The 22901-nt window shown below is 36.7% G+C and overlaps 2 protein-coding genes across 2 annotated transcripts in view; both read right to left on the bottom strand.

Annotated features, from left to right (window-relative positions):
- Positions 1–80: 80 nt before the first annotated feature.
- tmem51b (transmembrane protein 51b) lies at positions 81–9567 on the bottom strand. Its single transcript, XM_016288034.1, has 3 exons — positions 9351–9567; positions 2715–3174; positions 81–1884 (listed from the first exon to the last, which is right to left on the bottom strand). Exons 2-3 carry the CDS (start codon positions 3089–3091, stop codon positions 1461–1463), a joined length of 801 nt encoding a protein of 266 aa, XP_016143520.1. The 5' UTR covers positions 3092–3174; positions 9351–9567; the 3' UTR covers positions 81–1460.
- Positions 9568–10221: 654 nt separating this feature from the next.
- LOC107597004 (kazrin-like) overlaps positions 10222–22901 on the bottom strand; it is a 140537-nt gene continuing 127857 nt past the window's right edge. The window contains exons 9-16 of the mRNA XM_016287929.1: positions 21708–21834; positions 16349–16548; positions 15424–15542; positions 15112–15343; positions 14923–15024; positions 13920–14086; positions 11751–11859; positions 10222–11653 (exon numbers count right to left, since the gene is read on the bottom strand). Coding sequence (XP_016143415.1) covers positions 11495–11653; positions 11751–11859; positions 13920–14086; positions 14923–15024; positions 15112–15343; positions 15424–15542; positions 16349–16548; positions 21708–21834 — 1215 coding nt within the window. The 3' untranslated portion in view covers positions 10222–11494. The remainder of the gene's footprint in view (positions 11654–11750; positions 11860–13919; positions 14087–14922; positions 15025–15111; positions 15344–15423; positions 15543–16348; positions 16549–21707; positions 21835–22901) is intronic.

Raw genomic sequence — 22901 nt, 5'->3', positions numbered from 1 at the left:
TTCTCAGCCACTAGGTGGCGCTACAAATCAGCACATTATTTCTCAGCTTAAAGAACCATAAAGATGAACAAAAACAGATTTAAATAATTTTATTATGTCCCACAAGAAATAAATAAAATACAGGTATTTTCTGCTTTAAAATTTGAATTGTATCAATTACACAATCTTATTCCTTTTGTCATAAGTAAATCTATAAGCAAAGCCACACCTTTTACCAGGATTCTACACCCTAATGAAATGATTAAACGGAATTAAAACAAACTAAACAACAACTCAAAGGTGCTACCTGCAAATGTTGGCTAACGATATATTTTTATAATTGAAAGTGGTCAATCTGCAGCATGATGGCTTGTTTGTCCCATCAAACTGCAGGTGGAATAGTTAGTCCATCTTTAAAATCTCATTTGCACTTCAGTAATTAAGTGTTGAGTTCCCCAAGAAACAAAAGTCCCCCAAGGTGCATTTCCATTTGTTATCCAAACCCTTCTTTTTATATCACTTATTAGAATTTCATATTAATGCAGAGTTTGTTCTACAATAACATTAAATATTCCTATGAGTTTTGAGAATACTTTTAATTCCATTCTATTTCAGTAAGTTAAACCTTGCACCCTTAAAATACAGTGAACAATACATTTGGGGGGGGAAAAAAAGACAGTTGCAAACAAAACAGACAGTGACACAATGTTAACAAACACATACTGAAAAATGTATTACATTATTAGTTGGGAGTGGTACTGAATAAATTAGTTGGAATTAAATGTTCTATTTTATAAATTAATTTTCCATCACTACATTTTATGGGCACAACAGTACAATATCTGGTTCAATGTATTATATATTCGGAGTAAAAAATTAAGCAGAAAAACTAGAACAGTCAGATGTAAAATAGCATTTTAAAATCCTTGAAAAAAAAAATGTTTTTGACAAATTTTTTTTTTTTTGTTATTTCCAAAAACAGTATTTGGCATTTCCAACATGGCAACCAAAGTTTGATGGGATTCTTCAGTTGTAATTTATTCTTTTATAATAATTTGTTTTATTTGTATTTTTTGCAATGTACAGTGGAGTTCTTTGGAAGTAAACTGTGTAGTTCTTTGGAAGTTCAAAGAACCGTGTGTAGTTCTCGTGTTCTCTCTCTCTCTCTCTCTCTCTCAAGAGACACGCTGTGGCATTCATATCCTTCCTCAGAGTTTTAAATAAAAAGTACAATACACTACTCTAATCTAATCCATTCTTCAAATATAAAAAGTTCTGTTAAAAAAAACATTCAAGTAGGCTTTAGTGTTTTGTCCAAGAAGCACTGACAGCGCACATGAAGGTATCCTATTTCATAATTTGGCAGATTTTGAGATACATTTATAGCTCAAACTAAAATTTCTGTTTCCGCACAGATGAATCAACATTTTTCGAACAACCCACAGATGCCAACACTCAACAAAATCCATTGATCGAAATCATTACACTACTTCTGTGGGTAGTTGAGGGGGCTTGTCCTCATACTGTGGTGGTGGGGTCAGCGGTTCAATGGCCACCACCCCACTTTGTCCAGGGTTTTGGATATTCAAACGAATATCCTTCACGTGGAGTTTCTCAGACTTGATTCTGCGCACTCTGAGAGGTCTGAGGATGCGACTGGCCCTGCTGCTGCTTCGAGCAGGTGCCGCAGGCTGGGGTCCGGGGCCAGTAGCTGGCTGAGAGGCCTCTTGACCATTACCTTCTCTAGGCTGCTGGGCTTCATTTTCAACGGCAGCAATCAGATCCTCATACGAGGGCAGCTGGTAGCTCTGTCGCAAGTTGCTCTGCCGAACAGGGTATTGTCCACTGGTGACTGCCTCCTCATAGGTGGGGACATCATAGCTGGGTGCTGGTTCATCAGTTGATCTAATATTATATATACATAGAGAAATGATAACATGAGCTGCATGCAGGTGAACATAATATTTGGTCAATATACTAGGGATGCATGATATATTAAGAGATTTTTTTTGTTGTTATTCATTTCAAATTTTTATTAATTTAGCAATATTGTGTGTGTGCGTGTAGGATCAGTATTTAAAACTTTTTTTTTTTTTTTTAAGAATCTCACCAAGACTGCATTTATTTAATCAAATATACATTAAAAACTCTAATATGCAATACCACCATTTCAAATAAATGTTTTCTATTTAAAAATATTTATTCCGGTGATGGCAAAGCTGAGATTTCAGCAGCCATTATAACATAATAACATTACTTATTATTATCAACATTAAAAACAGTTGTGCTATGCTGCTTGATATTTCTATTTTATGATTCTTTGATGCATGAAAAGTAAAAAAATAAATAAAAATTGAAAAAATTAAAATAATCCTTGCTGGGAAAAAGTATCAATTACGTTAAAAGAAAAAAGGAAGGAAGGAAGAAAGAAATATTATTTTCTCTAATTGTATACATCTCAGACTTTTATACTGTACATTATGCTGTTTTGATGCTTAAATTGGTTTGTAGCATTTAAATAACAGATTTTTAAAAACATTTTAATACTAATATCAGGGATTTATATGTTACTGGTCATGAAAATAATTATTAGCGTATCTTTATCGGCTTTAATATTTTTTTTTGTATAGGGTTTTAATATCAGTGCATCCCTATACAAAAACCTGGACATTAACCCCTTCATCTTATCGTAACACCAGAGAGAGAAAGTTTAATGAGTATAGAGCAGTACTCACTCCTCATCTCTATGGACATTATCCACATAATCAGCACCGCCTGCACCTGTAGTTTCCCGTTCTCTCATTTGCTTCTTGTTCCTCACCCTGAGACATACAGCAAGGAGCAACATGGCAACACCAGCTCCAACCAGCACAAATGCAACAGACGATGTCTTCCCTTCATCACCGCTGTCACTGCCGACGTTCGTGTTTGTAGCATTGTGAAGCTGTGTCATTTCAGAAGGGACTATGCTCCACACGATCATGACAACACCGAGTGCCACTAGGCCCACCCCCAGTGCACAGAGAGCATACTGGGAGCCTGAGCTACTGCCCTCTCTATTGATGGGTGAACGCCTGCTTCCTGAACACAGAGGCTGCCCACTGGAGCACATAGCTGTAAATGCTCCTCTTCAATACTCACGAGCATACACTTACACCCGGAAGAGTGGCCCAAATGTGGAGGATGAGAGTAGCACTGTGACACGAAAACAAAAAACAGACATAAACGTTATAAACATTATATTTCAATGAGGAGGAAATACTTCCTGGAAATGACTGGGAATGGTGCCCAAGCATCAGAAGAAAAGGGTTTCTGTGTTTCAGATCACTGGAGACAGATTCCACAACAAAAACGCCACTCTCAAACAAAAGCATTTAGCATGTCATGGAAAGGATTACCATGTACATGATAAAACTTGCTACAAATCTTCATAAAAATTTTAGTATTGTTTTTATGTCATGCCAGACTCATATTTGACCTTATAATTTGTAATGCCGTGAGTCGATCTTCCAATGAAAAGACAAACTTCTCTCTGGTGACATACAGTGCCTTGCGAAAGTATTCGGAGTATTCAGAACCTCAGACTGGGCAGAAGGTTCCCCTTCCAACAGGACAGTGACCCTAAGCACACAGCAAGAGTGGCTTATAGACAAACTCTATGTATGTCCTTGAGTGGCCCAGCCAGAGCCTGGGCTTGAACCCAAAAAAATTTTTCTGGAGAAACCTAAAAATGTGCGTCTGCCCCCATCCAACCTGACAGAACTAAAGAGGTGAAGAGGTGAGGAGAATAACGGCAGATAATTGCCAAATGCTGATGTGCAATGTTTGTTGCATCATACCAAAGACTGTAAAGGTGCTTCAACTAAGTACTGAGTTAAGGGTATGAATACTTGTGCAAACTCTATGTATGTCCTTGAGTGGCCCAGCCAGAGCCTGGGCTTGAACCCAAAAAATTTTTTCTGGAGAAACCTAAAAATGTGCGTCTGCCCCCATCCAACCTGACAGAACTAAAGAGGTGAAGAGGTGAGGAGAATAACGGCAGATAATTGCCAAATGCTGATGTGCAAAGTTTGTTGCATCATACCAAAGACTGTAAAGGTGCTTCAACTAAGTACTGAGTTAAGGGTATGAATACTTGTGCAATATACTTATTTCAGTTTTTTTATTTTGAATAAATTTATGAAGATTTGACAATTGTGTTTTTGCCTTGTCATTATGGTGTGTGGAGTGTAGATTGTTGTGGGGGAAAAAAAGAAATGTAAAGTAGTTTAACATTAGGCAGCAACATAAAACATGAAAAAATGAAGGGGTATGAATACTTTGGCAAGGCACTGTATGCTGGACTTGTCCAATTATTTTGTCCACTACATCCTCGCCCGCCCCTTTCATCTGTTATGAGCCCTTACACTGATCACAGGTCATAAAATGCAGTTTCAGAATTTCATATTGTTTCTTGAGGTTACTACATAAAGTTTGTAACATTTTTTGCAACAAAAAGGTCTCTCTCTATTTAACTAACAGCAGTATTCCTCTTGTGATTGATGGACAGACACGAGTTGTGCAGAACACACCTCCTTGTGTTAAGGGAAAATCATGACATCAGACATCACGATACTTCTGATTTCAAATCTGGCGTTTCAGAAGGGTAGAAAATAATTATTAATATTTTAAACTGGGGAGTTAGCTCTGAGTTTTGAAATTTGCAATATGTTTTAATTGCAGAGTAACCTCTTATACGTGTAAATATAAAGTACATTTTGATTCTCCATTTTATTCCCCTTTTAAACAAAATTACTATAATAAAGTCAAATAATTTTTCTGAGAAAATGGTGTTTGTACTATAAAAATGATATTGAAAATGGCAGAAATATGGTCTAAATGGAAGTACAGTGATTTGCATTTATGAGTAAGTCACTTTCTTTGATACAAAAGGAAGTGGTCAATCAAAGAATTATAGCTAACATTATTTTGAATGTTGAATGTAAAAATCAGTTTGTAGGCATTTTGTGCACTGTTCATGAACAACCATAAAGCCTGGCAGAAAATACAGTGCAACTCATTTAGCCGGTTTATGAGTCAACAAGGCTTGTGCAACAAGATGTTTCCCATCATTCTGTACACGTAACAGTACAAAAATAATAAAAAAACACAGATAAAGCATCAACTACACAACCGATGAACATATATTTCATCTTCTTTTTGTTGCACAAGCACTAAAAAGCTTTATGTTCTCGTCAGGATGTGATAAAAAGAGAAAGAAACAAATGTCAAATGTCCTCAAATGTCAGCATCATTATTACATACTTTCAATGTTATAAAATAAGTGCATTAAAGATAATATTTACAAACACTTCCATAATCGTTCCCACATCCATACTCACTTTCATAACATCAACAAAAGCTTTCAACAAAATGTCAAAAAACTAAAGTAAAGGTTAAGACCCATCAGAAAGACACTGGTTTCAAGCAATGAAAAAATAAATCACCTAAAACTGATCCAGTGCACAGAGGTTAGGCTGCTGCCGTACACTAACTGTTGCCATAACAACACAGCATTGTTCACTTGTGAATGTGGGCACTTCACTGTGCTCAGAATGAAAATGGGGAAGGGGTGTTATTTTAGGTAAAAGCTACTCTAAATTCACATTAAAACTGAGCAAACAGCCTCATCTATTAGCAAAACCAAATTCCCTGTAGGTGAATTCATTTTATCCTTGCAAAATGCTCACAATTTTTAGTATATTTATATAAGACGTTCTCTTAAAATATTTCCCTGTTACAACAGGTAACTACTTCTGTAAATGTTTTTGTAAATGTGCAATGTTAGGCGGCTGTGGATATGCACGTTTTATCTTAAGGTGACATTTGGAGTGGTTTTTATGAACGTTTTACATTATGTGTTCAGGTAGACCACTAAAAAAGACATCACAATTGCAGGCTTTGTGGGACCTTTCAGAATGACTCATCTGCCTGTGGGTGTCATTTATTTGAAGGAGAAGAGTAAACCGTCAAAAATAATATCGATTTACAACAAGTGGCTTGAGGAAAAAAGAAATCAAGGATTCAGTTATTCATATTTTGAGCGGAATGAGGAATGCAGATGGAAAGAGAGCAATAGTCTGTGTAGAAACAAAGTGTACAGTTGGAGAAAGCCTTACATGTTTAGGGGCACTAATAGAACATGTTTTTCACAGAACAAGACATTACAAGCACTGCAAAATGTGCACACTAAAATGTAAAAGCCTGCATATGTTTCTCAAGACTAGCAGGAAGAGTCTTATTCAAATGGATTTTTAAATTCATCCTCAGGAAAGAGATGCTATGACAAAATGACTCTTCTTTTTTCTTTTGCACAATTCCAATCTTAAATTAAAGCAATATATTAATCCCATGCAGATTTGGGTACGTGACACGTCTACAAAGGAGTCCATGAGAGCAAAGAACATTAAATTCTGGTCAAAACAAAAGAAACATAAAATAGGGAAATATGACAAAAGACCAGGAAGGCCTGTCCAAATACACAGAGTAACTCTTGTTCCCTATCCTGAAATAAACAGACACTGAACCACAGGTCACTAAATACCCCATCTAAACATGCACCCCATGACCTTATCTGAGCTTATCTGAACTTATTCTTACAGAATACAAGGCAGGATTGTTACATCATAATTCAATAAAATGAACTGGTTGCATTTGTATCTTGTCTAGAGTACAAATTATGTTTTTATAACACTTGTTATACAAACTAAATACAATTAGTTTGTAACTATGGGTAAAATAAGGCCAGTCACACTCATTTATACTCATACTCCAATCATCATAATAGATAACTTAAAATAAAAGTGATTAGACGGACTTAGCATTTAAATCTTGTGACTGAAATATGTCCTGAGAGCCTTATTCTTGATAAACTCCCTCCATATCGAATTATGAAACATATTTTTGGAGTAATTAGGGTTGTGGCCATGAAGTGAATTACAAAGATGAGATTTAAACCAAAACCTCCACTAATTCAAAGATGGAGAGAAACCTATGGAAACCTAACAGATGGAGAAAGCAAAACATGAGGTTAGAAACCAATCTTTTACTTTGAAATTGATGACTATATTTATTTATTTTTTAAATTTAATTAATGAGCTTTAATAGTGATATATAATTATTTAAAGTGGTTTCAAAAAATAATATAAAACGGTTTACAGATGTTGTTTTATAAAAAAAATGTTGTTGTGTAATTTGTTCCATTTTAATTTGCATGTTTGAATTATATTAGATTGTCTTGTTTTAATGTAAAATAAGATGAAAAAAATTGAAACAGATTTGACAGTGTAATCCGTGGTCAACTTAAATATAATTTAATACTTTAATACACTGGCTACCAGTAGCTGCTCGCATTAAATTGAAGGCATTAATGTTTGCCTACAAAACCACCACTGGCTCTGCACTGTCTGCTAAATGACTAAATAAATAAATAATACTGATACAAGCAGACATTATGGTTACCATGGTACCCATCGTACCTTCAGTTACCATAGATATGTATACCCTATTGTTACTGTGGAAACCACATCACAAATGAAATTTAAAAAATTGTGATTCTGTAAGTTTCTTATGCTGCGTTCACACCAAACGCGAATAGAGCGTCTGGCGCGAATGATTTCAATGTTAAGTCAATGTAAAGTCAATGTAAAGACGCGTTTACGCGCGTCTGGAGGTCTCGCGGCGCGAATGAGGCGTTTAGCGCGGCGCGGAAGACGCGAATTGACGCGCGAATTACGCGAATTGAGCGTTTCGCGCGAATGGTGCTTTTTGTGCATTTACGCGTTTGACGCGAATTCGCGTCTGACGCCCGAGTTGAAAAATTTTAACTTTGGCGTCAATTCGCGCCGCGTTAACCAATCAGGAGCCTGCTTGCTGCTGTGGCGGCAGGCCCGCCCGGAGTCACTCATTCTAAATGGAGGAACGACTGATATTATCAGTGAGCAGTCACCCAGAGATTTATGACACAAGTTCATATTTCTATAGAGACAGGAATAAAAAGGACCTCGCTTGGAAGAGTGTCGGCCCCCACAGCCCACAGTAGGCTTTAAAAAAAAATGAGGCAGCAGGCTCTGCAGGAAACGCAGAAGACAAACGCTTCCTCTTCTCCTACATTTTGTTCCCTGAGGCTCTTCCACGTTCCAAGCTAGGTCCTTTTTATTTCTGTCTCTGTATGTAAATAGTTTGTACATGTTGTATTTTTTTAAGTTTATATTCAAATTATTTTATGTTTGGCCTGAATAAATTATTTTGAAATATGACTAAATGCCTGGTGTGGTTCTAATGCACAACAAAGCAAGTGTTTTATCACATAAAAACTTGATTTCAATATATGACACATATTCATTTTGTATTGAATGCTATTTATTCCATATCTAAATCTTGATTATATGAAACATGTATTATAATGTAAAGACAACCAATATACTTTAGTGTGTCTGGACAGTGTTGTGTGAGGAAAAAGAAATCACGGGACAGGTTAATTACTTTTGGAAAGCGGTAACTCTCTCGATGAATGCTCGATCAACATCAGCCATCTTGCAAACAGACAACCGCCTAGCACTTGCCCCTCCCACAAGAAGCGGATTTCGCCTCGGACGCTCTAGACGCGCGAATGCATTCAAAATGTTCAAGCGGCAAACTAGACGCGGTAGACGCGAATTTGACGCTCTATTCGCGTTTGGTGTGAACGCAGCATTACACTGTTTGGAAGAGATACCATTATAATTTATGATTCAGATTTAACAATAAGTAGTAATCTTGGAAATGTGCCGGTTACCATGGTAAACCTTTATAAGGGCAACCCTAGCAGATCGTATTTCTGCCGTTTCCCAGCGTCATTTGTTTACAGTACAAACCACCCTGGGGAAATGAAAGACCTTAAAGATTTTGTTTTAAAGATTAAAATGACTGACCAACTGTAGACAATACACTATAGTTGAACTCAAACTATATTACTATTAGTTTAAAAAAAACGATGACATCAGATGTGAAGATTGAGCGACAATTTTACAAACAAATCTTGTCGAACAAATACGATAAAACATGAATAATTGATGTATGAATGTCATCTTACTGACATGAAACATCACGAGGAAGATTCTGGCTGTCATTCCCGATATTTGTAAAGTAAGTTATTTGAAACAATAAAAGAAACTTTGTAACAGTGACATCCTAAAGACGCTCCGGTGTTACTTTCTGTGAGCGAAGTCAAACACCTTAACGATGCCGCATAACGCCAAACGTGACAAAAAACAAGGTGAAACTAAAGTTTATGGCCTAAGCTAAGTTCCGCGGAGGTTCAACGCCCTTCGCTCCTTGTGTCATGAAAGTACCTGAGACAGGTGTCGCTCCCAGCCGCAGGTGAAACAAACGTCCTCGGGATCCTTTCATTCGCTTAAGGAAGGAAAAGCTGTATGAATACTATAACTCCAGTCCCACTCTCTCTGCTTCGAAACTTTGAGGGCTTAAACAGAGACAGGAACTTTGTTCAAAATCAATCGAGTGCTACTCCTCATTTGTAAAGAGTTGAGTAGGACGCTTGGTCCTAAAGCGAGTCGGATTTCATAGAGAGATAAAACAGCTGACCGTGGTCCTACACGCCGGGGGAAAAGGGTTTCCTTGGGAATTACCTAGAGGTTTTTACAATAGCAGTTTCGATGTGTGTGTGTGTAGGCTATAAGAAGTCACTTATGCTCACCAAATATAAACAGTATTATTGTGAAGTACAGTATTCTTACAATTTAAAATAACTGCTTTTTAATTTTATTTTAATGTAATTTATTCATGTGATGGCAAAGCACATCTCCAGTCTTCAATGTCACACATGATTTTATCAATATTAAAATGTTGTTTCTGTGCGGCTTAATATTTTTGAGAAAACGTTAATAATTATTTAGGATCCTTTGATGAGCAGAAAGTTCATAAGAACAACATCTTTTTGAAATAGAAATCTTTTGTAATATAAATGCTTTTACTGTCATGCTTGATCATCTAATCATTTAATGCATCCAAGTATTCATTTTTTATAATGAATTAAAATTAAGTATTAATTTCTTAAAATCTTACTGACCCCAAACTTATGAACAGCAGTGTATAATATATAAAACTAAACCAATAAACAAACAGAAAGCCAACACTCAAATACATGTATGTAGAGTTTTATTTTTTTATACAGATTATTGTGTCAATGACACATGGTATGTATCTATGTACAAATGTTTCTCAAAAGTACAGTTTCACTAATGCCACAAGATACAGTGATATCAAAATGATTAGTGATTGCAAAACACACCGTTACTGTCTCGAGCTGTGCATCTCCTAGCGCTGGTATACTGTGCAACTGACGTCACACTATCTATCAATAGACAATCTGCGTCAAACCCAGCAGGAAATCTGTGATTCATAGTTGCAATTCCTGACCAGATCTTAAACAAGATCTGAAAATAAGATATTAATCGAATCGTGTAATCTAACCTGCTGTGTGGACCCAATGACAGAGGCTGTTTGCAGAAAAGGCCAATGCTGTTGCACACTGAGCTGCAGAACTTTGCTCTCATTGCCCTGTGGCTTCATGTGGAAAAACACAGCTGTAGAGTATGCCATGCATGTGCTGCATTGGCTTGTAGAATGTATACTGCATTTTACCTTTCCATACATTCCTCTGGGAACCCTGCTTGTGACAGAAAATGATTCTCTGACTCCTTAAAGAGAGGATTAAAGGCTTTCCAACCAGATCACGCTTTCATTTCCTTATTGTGCAATGCATTTATATACATATATATTCCATTGAACTAACTGAACTGCATGCATGGTAAGACAGAGATGTTAAAAATCACAAACAGGGAATAAAATAATAAAACATTTTTCTTTTCTTTCGTTCCCCTAAAGTTTTTTTTTTGAATGTGGGAAAACTCATTTCAATTAAACTGGAGTGATCCTTGTGAGACTAATCTATTATCCATACTACTTTGCTACTAAAGTGGTGGTTGCTTTTAATTTTATATGCAAATGAAGCTTGTGAAAACACAAACATCTTAGCAGATGGCAACAGATGTATTAAAACAAAGAAAAGACTTCACTGAGGCATTCAATTGTTTTCACAATACATTGACAGCTCTATTCCTCATTCCAGCATTTTCTGTAACCTTAAACAAGCACAGTGTTGTGATGACCTTGATAGAGGGAATGGACATCTGGACATGTGGTATTGATTTTTAGCTGCATACCTACAGTTCTGACTGAAATTTACAGGAATCAGGACAAGTTCATCTATGTATTATGTTAGTAACAAAATATTTGGTTTTTAATGCAGCATGTCTATAACATTTCTAATTAAGTGCCAATACAAAATTCCCGAAAGTGCAATTGGTCAATTCTCAAATCTCTTTTACAAATAACTGAGCTCATTTGGTCCATTTAGAAATTAGGGGAGATTCATCCTTCCTAAATCTTCAGAGGCAAACACAAACCATTGCCCTCAGACATTAGTAATCTCTATGCTTGAGTAACCGTGCATGGGACTGCCCTTGGTTCTCTGCAGGATCTTGATGCGATCTTCTCTGGGTGGTGATCCACAGCCGCCTTGAAAAGTCAAGTCTCTCCCAACAGTGACCAGTGGATTGAATCTCAAAGGGCTCTGTGGAATGACAGAAATATTATTTAATCCTTTTACAGATTAACAATAACATGTAGGTGCACAGACAAAGTTGTGTCAACAACAGGACAGCCCATACCTTGCCAACTTTTTGCCTGGGAGAAAATCCTTCCTCAGTTTTGCGGCAGTTTGAGACAGGAGAATGTGTAGGAGTCCCCTCTTTCCTGTAGTCCTGAGCCTGGTTAGTTCTGTAAGACAGAAATACTGCTCAGTCACACTCGTAAAGTCAATACAGTTACTGTTATTCTGCAGAGATTATTAATCACCAAATAAATAAATACAGGTAAATGAAATGCTGATTTGAGTTGAAGTTTAGTAATGTATATTAAATATAAAAAATTATAACATATAAATGAAATGAAATGTATATTATATATTAATCAATATATGTTAAAAAGTAATTTAGAGAGATTTAAGGCATTTAGTTTTTTCATATTTATTTATTAAAATGACATTTTCACATTTCATTTTTAAATGCCACAAAACTTTAAAGGGGTCATATGACGTTGCTAAAAAAGAACATTATTTTGTGTATTTGGTGTAATGCAATGTGTTTATGCGGTTTAAGGTTAAAAAAACACATTATTTTCCACATACTGTACATTATTGTTTCTCCTCTATGCCCCGCCTTTCTGAAACGCGTAGATTTTTACAAAACTCATCGGTCTGAAAAGCGAGGTGTGCTCTGATTGGCCAGCTATCCAGTGCATTGTGATTGGTCGAATACCTCAATCGTGTGATGGAAATGTTACACCCTTTACCATACTGTGATGCTGTGTCCCGGTGCGACAAGACAAAAACAATAAAACCCATTATAAACAAGGCATTTGTTGCATCCAGTGGGCATCATTACTGATTATAATGACTTATACTGTCTTTTTACGCGTTGTATTGCATCGCGCCACGTAAACATAAAACCATGTCTGCATTTGTGATCGGAGAAATGACAAACAACAAGCGCTAGTCTACACTGCTCAAAACTCACGTTTGAATCGTCAGTGGCAAATCCTTTAAATATGAAAACGTACTTACAGGCTGAGAGTCAGCATCATTTGTCAGCATTATAGACTGTATAGGGTCAGCATGCGCGCCGTAGGGGAAACAGGGGAACTGAACTGAAAATAAAACTTTACCACTGATTTCTAGTTGTGTCCTCTTTTGGAAGACCAAACAAAGTAGTTTTGCTTTCACAACGAAACACACAGCGCCTTCACGTCATGGTGGCGGCAGCAGCAACAATACTACAGCAAGAAACAAAGTCACACCTTCTTTCTTTGCGTGAACATTTGGGCGGTGTTATGCAAATCTTCCCACATCGTTACGTAGACATGTGGGGGCGTGTTTAAACGAGGCGTTTTAGGAGGGAGTGGACAAGTTTGAACTTTTATAAAGAATATCTCTTTGGGTTTGAGACTTTAGTCTTTGCAACTTCAGGGATCTTATCTATGCACGAACAGCTTGTAACACTCCAAAGAGAAAGGAAAACTTGAAATCGCATCATATGACCCCTTTAACAAATCTACATAAGCGTAAATAAAACCTACCAATAATTAAAATATTATTACACAAAAATCCAACCTTTGTTTTGCATAAAAAGACCAAACTTAAAAATGTGATATTCAAAAGCAAACATTCTTTGTAACTAACCGCTCATATTTTTTTATTTTGTGTTCCAAAGGTGCTTAAAAATATTACATACAGTAGAAAAGATGTTCTTGGTTCAATATCTATTTGACAAAGCGTACAAACACGAGTGATGTGAAAGTAGCGCCGGCCTTTTTTGGAGGAGCGGACTGATATTCACAGTCGACCGCTGGGCGGTGCTATTGAGCAAATCGAGCATTCCGATGTGCCGCGTAAATTGCTCTTTGAAGTTTGAAATGAGTGGCATAACGACAAATAATTTAAAAAAGTGTTTTAAGGTTGACGACTAGTGCTCTAATAACTATAATTTGCAATTCAGCTTTTTAAATATACTGCTGAACTTTGTACAAACACGAGAGATGTGAAATTACAAACACGAGACATGGCAACGCTGTACTATATCAGTCCGGATGACAGCGATCGCTGGATGGCACGATTGGCCAATCAGAATCGAGTATCCTGGAGTGCCTGGAGGAGTTTAAAGGCTACTTTGATGGTTGACGACTACTAGTGCTCTAACAAGGCTATTACTTGCAGTTTAGATTGTCATATACTGCGGGACTATACAATACTTATGACTGTACTGAAATGAAGCTTCACACACCTTGCTGGATTGAGAAGCACTTTCATTTCCTCGTATAGATGACGATGGATCATGTGTTTATTGCTGGGGATGTCTAGAGCCTTGGCCATGGTGTCAGCGCTGAAGGTCGGATCTAGAACCATCACTGCACCATGGATGCCGCTGTTCTGAAGGCTGTCAGCATATTCCTGCATAAAAAACAACATTCAACAGGTTGGGCATTTTATCAGATATGTTTATGACATTTATATACTGAATATGAGAACACTGAATATTCCACATACTGTTGAAAAGTTTTTTTTCTTTTTCTTTTCACACACACACACACACACACACACACACACACACACACACACACACACACACACACACACGACTTTTTCTAACTTTTTTTTTATTCAACAAGGACATTCAATTGATCAAAATTGAAAGTAAAAACTTTTAAATTGTTACAAAAAACTTGAAAAAAAGTTAAGCAGCACAACTAATTGTTGGCGTAATGTCTGTTGAAAATTCAGCTTTGCCATCTCAGGAATGAATTGCATTTAAAAATATATAATAATAGAAATCAATCATTTTAAATGGTATTAGTGTTACACATTTTACCATATTTTTTTTATTAACGATTTAAACCTGGATGATTGTAACAACGTCTCCGACATAGTGATAGCACTCGTTGCCTTCTGTAGTGCAACTCAACCAGGTCTCGTCTCATTCGTCGATCTTTGTGATATCACAAATCCCGGAAAATATGCGGGACCCACCCCACCCCAATAAGGGATTTCTGTTAAATAAAATCTCCTTTTGACTTTGAGCTTTGTAACTTCGCAGATCTTTTTTATGCTCAAACAGCAACATTACAGACTAACTAAAGTTGAAAAAGTGAAAAAGCATAATAGCATTATATTAAGCATAAATATGTTTAAATGCTGTCTTGGTTGGCATTAGAGACTTCTTTCAAAACATTAACAAATCTTACTGACAAATTGCATAAATTGTATAAATTGTATGAACTTTGTATTACCTTAAGATCAATGTCTCTGATCCATTTAATGACACGGTGGCTGGTCCAGACCACCGGATCCAGATCTCGATTTTCACACTGAGCACGACGTGCCTGTATAGTCTGCAGAGACGTTACAATATCACCAACAACTCCTTCACATTTTATATTTTCAGAGTGGATGCAACAGTGTATACAAAAAATTCTCACCTCTTTGTCAAAGTTGAGCATTTGCAGAAGCTGAATGGCTGACAGGATGCTGGTAACATGGAACTTGTTGGTGACGTTAAAGATGGTCTCCAGGTCTCTCCTTGTGATAGAGTTCAGTACTCTGCCATCCACTAACTGGTTGTGGAAGACCTGTGAGTACTGGGGAAGCCCGACATCACTCAGCCAGGTCTTAGACACCCAGTGATGATCCATATCAGCAGCTTTCGAAAGCCTGAGGGTCACAAATGTAACACAAAACCAATGCCAAAGCACTATAATATGTGCCACCTGTGTGTTTGTGTGGCCGCTCACCCTCGTCCATTCTCTGCTTCTCGGTAGTCCTCAATAGCTAAACGGAGCTTCCTGCGGTGCATGGGGCTGTTGATGCCCAAACCCAGCTGCAGGTCCTCATCGGTCAACCCCAGCAACACCTGCAACAGGAAGCAGCTCACTGTGACATCATCACATCACATCATTGCAAGGTATTCCGGTTTACCTGAGTAATCATTTACTAGATTAACGTCAGGGCTCAATTTAAGCATCGGGGAAGTAAATATTTGTTGGACATTAAGATAAAGTACTAATCAGCAGCCACAAAACTGAATGAATGAACTGAATGTTATCTTAGGATGTCACTTAATCAAGGAGAGGATTATAAATGGTTTGTTAGTTATGGTTATTTGCATTTTTGCCTTTAAGGTAAGGCACTACAGGTAAATAGGGTACATTTTTAACTAAAAGAAATCACCATACTTTCCCCAGTTGATTAATCACAGTACATTAAGACAATTGTTTTGTATTACAAGTTTTCTGAAATGTTGTTTAAATATGCAAATGAAGAATTATCTCATTAAATTAACACTGATTTGCATAAATGTCCAGAACAGAAATCTGAACACTGGATAAAACCAGGCAAATTTTTTCTTTTCTTTTCTTTTTTTTTTACAGAGGGATTTTGGATATCTATTTTTATCACTCCAAAAATCGGAAAATACTGTCAACAGGCAGAAATAAGTATAACTGAAATCTACAGATGCAAATAGATCAAGTTGAATAAAATAAACACTTAAATACGTATTTTGGATGTCTTCTTTCTAGTAGTTTGAAAGAAGACACTTTATAAGAGAAACATTTTCCAAAATCTCAAATTTTACCAGTGCATTGTCTTAAAAAGGGCTAAAATAAAATGCATGATAAGAATGGTAAGAACTGGCAAAAAAAACAAAAAAACATTTACCTTCCCGCTCTTGACATTCTCTGAGCAGGCACGCATGTACATGGGCATTGCCATGACAACCTCCAGCCAGGCCTGCACAGTGACTGCCCTCCACAGAGACATGGGCTTGCTGCGTGTTAGCTCCGCCTGCTGCAGCCGCTCCAGCTGCTCCTCGCCATCTGATAGGCTGGGATGGTTCTGGCTGGAGAGGCTGTCTGAGTCTGGATTGGTCAGGAGGGGCAGGAATAGGAGGGGGGCAAGTTTAAGGGGTTCAGAGGGGTTGAGAGCAAAACAAAAATACCTTATCCATTCTGCACATGAAAGCTTTTTATTGCTGTCAGGAAAAGCACCCACCTCCATATCCTCCTGTTTCATTTCAGTATTTTCTGCTCTTAAAATGCTTCTTAAATTACTCATTGCTTTCTAGCGAGAACCACCGGACATAATAAGGCCTGCGGTCAACATCGACAGGCCTTATCTATCCTTACACAACCCAGACACATTTACCACCTCAGACATTTACTACAAAACCACCTCCTTCCCCATCTTGTGTGAAGCTAACATTTAATTGACTTGCTTTTTATGCTAATCTACTAACTAGAACATTTTACTGCATTGTTTACTATAACACAAAGAAATACATGGCTGGGATGGTTCTGGCTGGAGAGGCTGTCTGAGTCTGGATTGGTCAGGAGGGGCAGGAATAGGAGGGGGGCAAGTTTAAGGGGTTCAGAGGGGTTGAGAGCAAAACAAAAATACCTTATCCATTCTGCACATGAAAGCTTTTTATTGCTGTCAGGAAAAGCACCCACCTCCATATCCTCCTGTTTCATTTCAGTATTTTCTGCTCTTAAAATGCTTCTTAAATTACTCATTGCTTTCTAGCGAGAACCACCGGACATAATAAGGCCTGCGGTCAACATCGACAGGCCTTATCTATCCTTACACAACCCAGACACATTTACCACCTCAGACATTTACTACAAAACCACCTCCTTCCCCATCTTGTGTGAAGCTAACATTTAATTTACTTGCTTTTTATGCTAATCTACTAACTAGAACATTTTACTGCATCGTTTACTATAACACAAAGAAATACATTGCGGTCACAGTCCTTTTTGTTATATAGTGCATTGACTACACTGTAAAAACAGTTTACACTGTAAAAACAGTTTTTTTTAAGTTTTTAAAATAAAAATGACTGGAGTACATTTTATAAGAAAATACTATTTCAAGATGTAATTTTTTTGTTATTTGTAAAATTTCTGAATGAAAATTCGACTTGCTTTTTATGCTAATCTACTAACTAGAACATTTTACTGCATTGTTTACTATAACACAAAGAAATACATTGCGGTCACAGTCCTTTTTGTTATATAGTGCATTGACTACACTGTAAAAACAGTTTTTTAAAATAAAAATGACTGGAGTACATTTTATAAGAAAATACTATTTCAAGATGTAATTTTTTTGTTATTTGTAAAATTTCTGAATGAAAATTCATTCTACAGCATTTTTTAAATAGGCCATTTAAGCTTAAATTCATAAAGAAAAAATTTGTATTATAAAAGTTATTTATAGTATATTGTAATTTATTATATTTTACACATTCCATTAAACCACCACACCAAAGTCACCAGATTTTATGAATGCTGTATAATCCACAACTGTAGTTTCACTGTATACCAGCAGGTAGCTATAAGCGCTGAGCTAATGCTGCTGCAGTGATGTCATCCTTAAAGGGATAGTTCACCCAAAAATGAAAATTTGATGTTTATCTGCTTACCCCCAGAGCATCCAAGATGTAGGTGACTTTGTTTCTTCACTAGAACACATTTGATGATTTTTAGCTCCAGCCGTTGCAGTCTATCAGTCGTATAATGCAAACTATGCCAGAGTGCGTACACATCTCACGCACCGGATGATGGACATAGTGGTCTATTAGAGGTAAAACATGATATAAATACTGTTCAGTTTCTGGCACAAACCGATCATTTCGTGTCTTAGGACATCAATGTGTTGTCACGAGCCACAGGGTTTAATTTGGATTTGTCTGTGCATGTTTTTTTTACTCTCATAGATTTTGTTACCATTGCCATGCATTATACGACTGATAGACTGCAATGGCTGGACTTAAAAATCATCATATGTGTTCTACTGAAGAAACAAAGTCACCCACAAATTGGATGCCCTGGGGGTAAGCAGATAAACATCAAATTTTCATTTTTGGGTGAACTATCCCTTTAAGGTGCTCGATATTCTGTTTAATCTGTTTGAATTAGATGTACAGCTAATTATTTAGATTATTTGGTGTCTAATATAGCCCTCCTAATGCTAAAAGTGTGTCCTGGCAGGTATAAAACCAGATTGAAGTCACCCTGAGGGTTCAGACTGAATCATCCTTCTCTTAAGGCTTCATCAGATTTTAATTAGCTGAAAAAATTACCTCTTTAAAACTCATTATCTGATGAGCATCGGGGCAGAGGACACCTATTTCGAACCTTTACAGGAAACAGGCACTCGTCTAAGCAAAGACAGAGCCTTGACCTTGTTCGAGACATCTGCTGGCTTATGGAAAAATGGATTTTAATGGAGATTGCAATCTGTTTCCTTTTCAAGTAATGAGAAGGAAAAACCCAATCGCTCTGAATTTTCTGTAGAAAAGCTCTCCAGCATCCTTCGCGAGGCTGTAAATAGAAAACTCTCATCAAGGAAACCTACTTAATGCACTTTTTATGATATATAAAGATATAATCCTCAATAAATGTGTAGCATTTTTAAATAGACCCTTAAACTAAATGAAATAAAAATCAGTTGGTCATGAAATGATGTTTTGGGTAGAGGTGCACATGACCGTGCTCATGTTTTGGATAACGGTGTACATGATAGACTTGTTCCAGTTGACATATTCATATGAGTTATGAATGTAGTGAGTTTGGGGCATTCTCATCCACTGAGGTAAGACGATGTTAGGACACGTGTTAACACAGATGGTGGGTAATTACAAATGAAGAGTAGAGTGGGGTCACCCCAAACCACAGCAACCCATGAACAGGAGGGTTAAGAGGAAACAACTCGCATACAAACACACACACACAGGGTCAAGAAGAAAGGCACATGAATGTTGGGTTATGTGTTTTTATTTTAAAATAAGCTTTATTTTAATAGTTGTTTTCCTCTTTAAATCTCCAGAATGTTAAAACCTCCTCAACAAGTCTGTCTGTAAATTCAAAGATAGTCTGGTTTCATTGAAATGACCTCTTTTCTAATCTTTAAATAAAGGTCTTTAATAAATTGAATCTTATATCTGACATAATCTACTTTACAAACCTTACAACATAAACTCATTAGAATGACATGAGGAATGAAGTTCATTTTAATTTAAAAGATCAAAATAAAAAAATAAAAAAATAAAAATCAGTGCCACCGAGATGCAAAGGAAAGCTTGAAACGGAAAGAAATATGTGATATGTCAGCAAGACAATAGTCATGACATCATTGGGTTTAACATTAATGGAAAAGAATGTTATGGAAGCAGGGTGTTATGAGTTCTTCAGTTTGCATTATATTTGCACACTTGAGAGAGCAAAAAAAAAAAAATTCCTATGTATTTTCTTTTATACTGCAAGCTGCACTATAACCCTTTGGCACTTTACTGGTGTAAGGTCAGCACCTTAGTTTAAGTATAGTCCAGATTTGTGTGTAAATAATCTATGTGGAAATAAACTTCCCTTCAAAATCTAGCATAACTCCTCACAGGTTATAAAATATGTGGTTTTTAAAATAGAAACAGTCTAATAAATAATGCTACATGTCTTTTAACAAAAAGGGGCAGTCACATCGGACCACGCAAAAACGATTCGGACAAGGCCTGTCTGAGACATAGTGTAACTTCTGTCCAATTCTAACTGATTTACTCCATTCTTTTGTAATCTGTCATCATAATGGAACTACACTGCCTAAAATATAATTTATGCAGTCTTTCCAAACGATAAAGTATAGATTTTGGGAGGGTTTCATTTCACATTTGTCAAGATTAAAAAAAAATCCTTGGTGCAGTCTTGCAAGAAGACATAATACATAATAAAATATTCACTTTCAAATGATCATTATCCTGGTTTGGCAGCTGTCTGAGTGTAACTCTGAGGTAAACACACAAAATTCACCTGTTAAGGTGCGATCACATTTAACATTGCTGGATGCAATTTCACAGGTGAGATCCAGTCATTTCAATAGGAATCGTGTGATCAGGAGTTTCACGTGAGGGCAAAAGCTGATCACGCAAATTTAACACGTTTACCAAAAGAAAGCTGCCTGGTTTGAAAGTGACTTGCGTGTGAGCTCTGCTTCATGAATTGCTACACTATTGACGATGGCATTTGGAACTCTTTTTGCCTGTGAAATCTCGCCAAATTTTGATAAATGTGACCCCACCTTTATGCAGATGTTCCTCAGTGATTAGATTACTGAGATGAACAGCTAAGGCAAACATTTAGAAAACCATCCTATCTGGATGTAACTGAGTAGATTGTAAATTTAAACATTAAAAGTGCACTCAGTAATTTTTTGTTAACGTTGCATTGGCTGCCCTGTAGTGGTGTGGATGCAGCGTCACACAAAGTTAACAGATGTCATGTAGAAATGCCATTTTCAGCCAGAAAAGATTGAAGTGTCTGATAATAGGAAGATTCCCTAAATAAAATGAGTAATATTAGCTGGCCCCCATGCGGTGACCTGCTCCATGCACAATTAAACAGCTTTTATTAGGCTCGCATCTATGTGATCATATCATGTTAATATTTTTCTCTCATCTCTTTATTTAAAATGTTTTAATGAGGGAAAAAACGACTGAGTGCACCTTTAAATCATTCAGATGGACCTCATGCTATGGCGTATGAAGACAGCCTGGAGCTCTGGGTTCATGGTAAAAGCAGTCATGAAAAAGAAGCATTCCACATGAAGACATCAGCAAATACAAGGTGCACAAGAGTTGCTATTTACAAATGCTCAGCAGTAATTCAAGTTTCCAGTTTGTAAAAAAAGAGACATATTACCACAAATAAAGCATAATAACAGCATAAACATTTTCAGACGCAAATGATCCCATGTATATATTTATATGAATGTAAACATATGTACATATGCATACATATATAAATATATATTTCATTTACATAGACGTTTTTAAGTGTCATTATGTACATTTCAAGGAACCAACAGTTCTTCCTCTTTCCTGTATTTTTCATGGGGAATACATTTGAAGGCACACACAAACGCTTTTGCACGCTCAAACACACACACACACACACACACACACACACACAATAGCACTATCACCAGTCAGCATCCTCCTCTATATAGTAATCAGGGGTGGAAGTACCATCAAACAGGCCCGGATCCAAGGACTTGCGTTGCGATTTTCCCCGGGCAAACACTCGAGAAAGTGAGCCGAGACTCATCTTCTCCTTCTTCTTCTTACGCTTCTGGTCCTCGAGGTCCTCCATGGACTGAAGCAAGAACAAGAAAAGGCGAGAGAGGAAGGAGAAGAGAGAATAGAAAAGTAATGGTGGACATATGGGGGAAGGTCAGTCATGTGGTTTCATCAGGAATCTCAGGAATGTCTGCCCTCTCTCATCAGCACCACTTCAGGGGTCCACACGCTCCAAATTGGGTTTATTTGCATTCTCTCATGCTGGATTGTGAGATTGTATACTCACAAACAATTAACAACATGATACATACTACAGTTTTCCAATCACACTTTTGGTTAGCATAAGCCGTTTTTTTGTATGATTTGATCCAAAAATGCTAAATTTAAGATTAAAATAAAAGCTGCTCAGGGGTGTTAACAAGATGCCACTAGCTGACGCAATCAGTTAGTTTGCTGGTCCTGGCTGGTTTAAGCAGGTCTTCCTGCCAGAGCTGCTGAAAAGTACCTAAAATCCCTCTTAAAACCAGTAATCAGACCACAACAACCAGTCTAGAAGACCAGTTAAGACCTGCAATCCAGCATAGGCATTTTAAGATGTTTTTTCTCTTCTAACACATATGAAAATCCTATATTTACTATCATAAAATGGATAGTGGGTCCTTGATGATGTTTGATAACTAAAACCTACCAATCCACTTTAAGTTGTGCGTTAGCCATGACTATATTTACAATATAGCAAAGCCCCTTGTGCCTCATAATGTAAGATTTAGTATTAAAACATTTTGGTATAAATCCTATTAAAAAAATAAAAAATTAAAGCCATAAAAAAATAAGTAAAACCGATATAATTATTGGATTAAAAGTTTAAACTTAAAATACTTAATCAGAAATGTTGTTCTGGCTACTAACTGATTATTAAACCTAAATAGAAAATATATAAAAAAAGAATAGAAATGACAAAAATCTCAATGAAAAGTGAAAATATAATATATAAATAAACATAAAAATAAAAGCTAATTTGAAATTTGTATAAATACTATAATAGTATACAAATAATACTTAATTAACATGGGCTTCTACAAGCCAAATGTGTAAAACATATTCGGTTCAGTCTTGTGAAGCACAGCTAATTCTCCCAGGTAC

Source organism: Sinocyclocheilus grahami, unplaced genomic scaffold, assembly GCF_001515645.1.
Source record: "Sinocyclocheilus grahami isolate Dianchi unplaced genomic scaffold, SAMN03320097.WGS_v1.1 scaffold2.1, whole genome shotgun sequence".
Lineage (NCBI taxonomy): Eukaryota > Metazoa > Chordata > Actinopteri > Cypriniformes > Cyprinidae > Sinocyclocheilus > Sinocyclocheilus grahami.
This window is presented reverse-complemented; position numbering and strand designations above follow the sequence as displayed.